Source organism: Bactrocera latifrons, unplaced genomic scaffold, assembly GCF_001853355.1.
Source record: "Bactrocera latifrons isolate USDA-ARS-PBARC rearing strain unplaced genomic scaffold, ASM185335v1 scaffold_194, whole genome shotgun sequence".
NCBI classification, from domain to species: Eukaryota; Metazoa; Arthropoda; class Insecta; order Diptera; family Tephritidae; genus Bactrocera; species Bactrocera latifrons.
This window is the reverse complement of record NW_017535452.1, coordinates 558069-564709: the sequence shown is the minus strand read 5'-3', so window position 1 is coordinate 564709 and position 6641 is coordinate 558069. Positions and strand designations below refer to the sequence as shown.

Genomic DNA, 6641 nt, shown 5'->3' with positions numbered 1-6641 from the left:
TTTTCGTCTAAAAACCAGAAAAGTTTTGCACTGATGGAATAATGTCCCTAATGGAAAAATGGCAAAAAAATAGTCGACCAAAATGGTACATGGGTAGTCCATATACATATATAATCGCTCCAAAAATCACATAAACCAATCTCTTTGGTCCAACTATGGGTAAACTGTCATAAATTTTTATATGGCAAAGAACCGACACTTAACAAAAGTAGCCTGTATGAGTCCCTCAAAACAAATTTCAACAAGAATAGCTTCTCRAAGCGGTTTGGGGATTTGTAAGGATCTAAGCTCTCTATGTGAGATAGCTAGGATCGAGCTTATAATCTAACCTATCCTAATCTAAGACATGTTCTTGTATATAGTAATTYACTGGGAGAAAATTGTTCGCTTTTAATGCTATCTAAACAGGTTAGCATCGYGATTCATTAGAACAACAAGAAACTTTTGTTTGGTAAAATAAGGCAATGGATTAAAGAAAACAATKTATTYTTCCACAGCGTCYACAATYCAGTTTKATTAAAWAATTTTGAAGCATATCGAAACATATTGTGTAATAAATTTGGGGTTTAAATCTTTCCCCCGTTTGGAAAACTTTATTTACTTCTGTGTAATTTTGAGGCAATTAATTATTTTTCATATTACCGCTCAAACTGAAGTAAAACCTTCAAAGGAGTGTTGCTTTACAATGAAATCTGTTTTTCTTAGAGATGATGAGCACACGTACTACTTGTTATTTAAATGAAACGTGTTGCCACTTTTGGTCTTTTGCTCATATTTTGTGTGCAAATATTTACTCGTTAGTAAACAAGAATTACCCAAGCCTTTCCGGCTGACTTTATTTCTTTGTTTTTAACATTAACTTATTACCACGAACCAATGCGCGTTTACGTTGCGGCATGCAGAATTTTCCAACAGGTTTTTTCAATTACAAATTAAGCTTATTTATTCAAAATAATATTCTCTGCATGTTATTTATATTCAGGTATTGCTACGTGTAGCTCGTTTTCGGTTGCCTTTGCATGTGGTCACTTGGCCGAAATTTGGCAATAATTCTAGTTAGCTGCACATGTTGTGGTTCTGCAGCTGTAACTAGCTTTTGTATTTGTTATTTTATTTAGTAACTTTTCTAGTTTTCGGCATACAGTTTTGTACTTCTTATATTTTTTTCTTGTCTAAAGACGAGGACACAATTAATTGTGTACAAAATATTTTTTGTGCTTAAATGTTTTCTGTTTGCTTAGTGTTTAGCTAAATATGTATGTAKAGGTACAATACTTACAATTTGCAACTCAGTCATATACTTCTTCCACCACAGAAACTTGGCGTATTCTGGTCCCATGGCGGACATCATATAGTAGAAATACATGCAGACGTGCACGAAATTGTTTAACAGATTGGGGAATGTTGCATTGCCACCTGTGGAAATTTCACAAAAAAGAAATAAACAAAGAATTAATGTATATAGCTAAAAAAGAATTTAAAATAATAAAATATTATTATATGTATGTATATCTTTACATAGTAAAACCCTCAAAGGGCTTGGCGATCGTTTTTTTCATGACCCTTTCAATTTTTTCCTTATTTCCCATGGTTTTCCATGTTAACAAATTAATTTTTTCCAATCAGGCGTACTAAATGGTCCAGATATACGAAAGGTGATTAAAAGTGACGCATTCAACAATATTTTGATTGATATATATTGAATGCATGGCAGGCAATCGAAGAAGTAATAGAAGGCTTGTTGGGAAAGCATCNAGGTACAATACTTACAATTTGCAACTCAGTCATATACTTCTTCCACCACAGAAACTTGGCGTATTCTGGTCCCATGGCGGACATCATATAGTAGAAATACATGCAGACGTGCACGAAATTGTTTAACAGATTGGGGAATGTTGCATTGCCACCTGTGGAAATTTCACAAAAAAGAAATAAACAAAGAATTAATGTATATAGCTAAAAAAGAATTTAAAATAATAAAATATTATTATATGTATGTATATCTTTACATAGTAAAACCCTCAAAGGGCTTGGCGATCGTTTTTTTCATGACCCTTTCAATTTTTTCCTTATTTCCCATGGTTTTCCATGTTAACAAATTAATTTTTTCCAATCAGGCGTACTAAATGGTCCAGATATACGAAAGCTGGTTAAAAGTGACGCATTCAACAATATTTTGATTGATATATATTGAATGCATGGCAGGCAATCGAAGAAGTAATAGAAGGCTTGTTGGGAAAGCATCGTTCTAACAACTACGATGTTTCTGTCGCAAGGATGTTAAGAGCATTCTCGGAAATTGGGGTTTATTTTAATTTAATTTTATTTATTTTTTTGTGGTTTTTGCCAGAGAGTGTTTAGGAGAGGACACAATAGACAATTGGATTCAGTGCAAAATCTTATTATTTTCTATATATCTGGGTAGGGTCCACTCCAAACATGACATTTAACGCCATTTTGCAGATATTGCTAGTAGACATCATCGGAAGGTGTATGACGGCGAAAAGAAATCTGCGATAGAGAATTCAATGAAACTAATGACCATTGACTGATTCTGAGGCATCGGAGTGTTCTTTGATGCTTTTTCATGGCCTTAAATAATACATCAATATAATAAATGTATCTAGCCCTTAATGTCTTAAACTATTTGAATAAAATCTAAACTGTGGAATTATAATCTGGTAGCATTATTTTGTTAAAAAAAATTAAAGTTTCGAAAAATCTTCCAAAATTTACATATTAAAAATCACAAATCATGTATTTTTAATTTCTTAAGTCTAAAATACTTACCAGCCAAGAACTTTACGAGCACCCAGGTTTCCAATGGCGTTACCGAGTGATGGTACACATGCAACCATGTTATTTGTGACGATTTTTTCCGCAGCACAAAGAAGAATGTGTCAGCAAATTCAGTCAATTTCGAGAGGTAATAAACGTAACAAAGATTCAGCATCTGCAAATGCAAGGAAAAAATAATAAATATTGACAAATTAAAATTTAAAATTAAACATTTTTAAATTAAAGTTCATTTGAAGTATATTAAAAGTCAATAAATATAAATCTATTGATTGTGAAATGTTAGCAAATAAAGTTTGTTTTACATGTCAATATATTTTTGGATAAAACAATTTCTAATAATTTTAATTTTAGTCTAGATGCTTCTGTCAAAGGCTTGCATACACAAACTTAAACCGTATCATTCAAATACAAAAACAATTTCGGTTTTTACATATTCGCTGGCTAAGTGACCTTACGTCTCAGATACGCGTCCAAATAATGTATGCACAACCACATACATACATACTTGCATATTTATTCCGTCATAACAGAAAATCGCACTTTTTTGCTTGAAGATAAAAAAATTAAAAAYCATAAAATCAAAGGTTTGGAAATTGTTTTTGCAAAGAATTAGTAAATATAAGAAAACACACAAGCGGTGAATAGCGTAAATCGTAAGCGTCATTGGCACTATGGGCATCCATGATTTTGACTATGTAAAGATTTACGCTCAAATGTATGTGTGTATRTATTCGTGTACATATTTATATTTAGTAAATACTATAAAAGTCGCACGGTTGGTATTTTACACGGTCTTCGCAATGTTACGAAGGAGAGGGCATAAAAAACTTAGTTGGTTCGGTATTTGGCATAAATACATCATCATATTGTAGCAAAAATGCAATAAACTCACATAAATACATATTTGCATACTTAGTTAGTTACATAGCAGTTTTTTGTTTTCATACCATATTTACTGTTTTACTTTGTGTTTTGTGTTTGTTTTCGCRGCAATTATCAATGGCTCTACTTGTAGGTCAAAACGCGAAATATTAAGACCRGTGATGAGGTGTAAATTTGAGTTCTAAAATACTGTGCCCAAAAAATAAAGTGACATTGCCTTCAGTTCCGTCTTCGCTGCGGCTTGAATCTCCTCTATCGTATAAAAACGGTGTCCCCGGAGCGGTCTTTTGAGCTTGGTGAACAGCCAGATCAGGTGAATACGGTGGTTGCGGAATTATATGGGTTGAGTTTTTGGCGAAATGATCACGAAGTAGGGCAGTGTGGGATGGTGCATTATCGTGGTGTAAAAGCCAAGAATTGTCTTTCCACAATTCCGGCCTTCTTAGACGGATAGCGTTACGCATAACTTTCAAATAATATTCCTTGTTGACTGTTTGACCGGTTGGAAGGAATTCATAATGCACAACACCACGATAATCGAAGAAAACAGTCAACATGACCTTGATTTTTGAGCGACTTTSGCGCRATTTTTTTGRTCTCGGCTCTCTTTTGGCACGATATTCGCTCGATTGATCATCGGGCATCGTTTCACGCACTTCAACGCGACGCCATTTTTCATTTTCATTCAATGTTTTCGGTACCAGTCGAGATTGCACGCACATCCCAAAACATCCTTCAAAATGATAGGTATTGGCTGAGGCTTTCGATATGCCAACTTCATCAGCACTTTGCGACTTTGGCGCGATTTTTTTGGTCTCGGCTCTCTTTTGGCACGATATTCGCTCGATTGATCATCGGGCATCGTTTCACGCACTTCAACGCGACGCCATTTTTCATTTTCATTCAATGTTTTCGGTACCAGTCGAGATTTCACGCACTTGAGGCCCAAAACATCCTTCAAAATGGTATTGGCTGAGGCTTTCGATGTGCCAATTTCATTAGCAAGGTCTCTAATTGTTAATAGACGGTATTTCAACACCAAAWCTTTGATTTGTTGAACGTGCACTTCGTCGGTTGAGGTTGATGGTCGCCCTGGATGCTCTTCGTCTTCGACACGTTCACGGCCGGCTTGGAACTCACTATACCAATTGTAAAAAATTTTTTTTAGACATAGCCTCATTATCAAAGGCTTTCTGCACCATCCTCAATGTATCCGTAGCAGAAAATTGATTCTGTAAACAAAATTTAATGCAAATTCTTTGCTCAACAAATTTCGACATCGCAAACTACGAAAAACTCACTTTTAGCAGCTCACAAAAYGACACGTATCTCAAACACTAATGAATATTTTGACATGAAATTTGACATAAATATGACTGACAGTATTAATAACCTAAAAAAAAAATAATTCTCCAAATCCTTCGACGCGCGCAGTTTAAATTCAAATGYCACCTTATTTTTTAGTAGTAACCACAGTGGGTAGAGATTGCAACAGTCTTATTCTACAYAAATACAACACCAACCTTCTCACAGAGCCAAAGAATATTCTATAACTTTAATATATATCATCTTTAGACACACCAACGATATCGAGTTTAATTTGAAACGTGCTCTAAACAGCACATTAAACCATCAAATAAGAATTTTTTCAATTAACTATAATACAAATCTGTCAAATCATATTTAAGACTAAATTAATCTAGAGTAAATATTGTGAAATATTTGTACCCGGTGTACACTTTTTTAGTATCTTTTGTTGTTTTCTCACACTAAATACATATCACTTTAAGCGGTTAGTTAAGCAAAGCAATTTTTATTATTATTGGAGCTTTACAGCATTTCAACGTCAATGTTACATTTAACAGCTCTGTAATTGGAGGTATGTGGAAACACCAACACCGGAAATTCCATTTTTACTCAACTGGTTTTCATTTTAAACGCTTGTGAATGCATGATGCTGTCATTACCTATAACTTGGTGTCCTTGTTGCAGTCAAATAAAAGTTATGATATCAATATTTATGTAAATACCTATGTGTTTACTAGTTTATATGTTTTTCCATTCCTTTGTTATTTTTATTGCAGTGCGTAAATTCTGTGCGTTGCAAGTTGGATTTCCCCGGCAATGGTTTTATTGTTTCATTTACGCATGAATAAGCAGAACTTACATCATTTAGGCGGAGTAATAAAAATTTAATAYATTTTATATGCGTTGGTTTTGGGAAACCCAATTTAAGGATTATTTGAAATTTAATTTTAAGACATATGGTACAGTATATTACAGTACATTGCAGTATAGTAAAGTAAATTATACATAGTAATTATTTACACATCATATCCAAAAAATGCGGGAAGAATAAATGCAGTATGACGCGATGATCATCGTGATGAAGGAACTCATAGTGCACTACACAACGCAAATCGCACAATCTTACTGTTTCATTACATGTATATTTTTTTTTTTCACTTTTCTGTGAAAATTTACGATCTTCTCGCATATTGTACTTAGAACTTAGCTATTATACATAGAAGTCARCAGGCATTTCGACAGGATTGCAGAAGTTCATTTCGAGGGCTTTTTATTCCCTTTTCTATTTTCAGTAATCGATGAAGATCTAACCATGAGAGAGGCCAACAATTAATAATATAATTGGACATTGTACATTRTACATGTATTTAAAGAAAAAATTTAGCTCTGTAGGGATCTCAGGATTATACAAGCATTAGTGAACAACGCGACGAGCTGACTTGATTTGGTCATATCCGTCTCTATGTCTACCGTTCTCACTATATATACGCATTTAACCGTCAATATTTGAGATGTAGATCTGGAATTTTGCACCAATCCATTTCTCCTCAAAGGCCTGCTCATTTGTCAGAACCGCCAATATCGAAACAGACTGAATAAACAAAAGTATGGCCTTTTATGAAAAACTCTTTTCTTTCGCGCGATATTTTCAC

At 33.9% G+C, this 6641-nt stretch overlaps 1 protein-coding gene across 1 annotated transcript in view; it reads right to left on the bottom strand.

The window, feature by feature from the left end:
- Positions 1–1279: 1279 nt before the first annotated feature.
- The window catches only part of LOC108967664 (elongation of very long chain fatty acids protein AAEL008004), a gene marked incomplete at its 3' end in the record, with an annotated part of 25178 nt that continues 19816 nt past the window's right edge, over positions 1280–6641 (bottom strand). Inside the window, exons 4-6 of the mRNA XM_018931235.1 lie at positions 2791–2953; positions 1767–1907; positions 1280–1416 (exon numbers count right to left, since the gene is read on the bottom strand). Of these exons, the coding sequence (XP_018786780.1) occupies positions 1280–1416; positions 1767–1907; positions 2791–2953 (441 nt within the window). The remainder of the gene's footprint in view (positions 1417–1766; positions 1908–2790; positions 2954–6641) is intronic.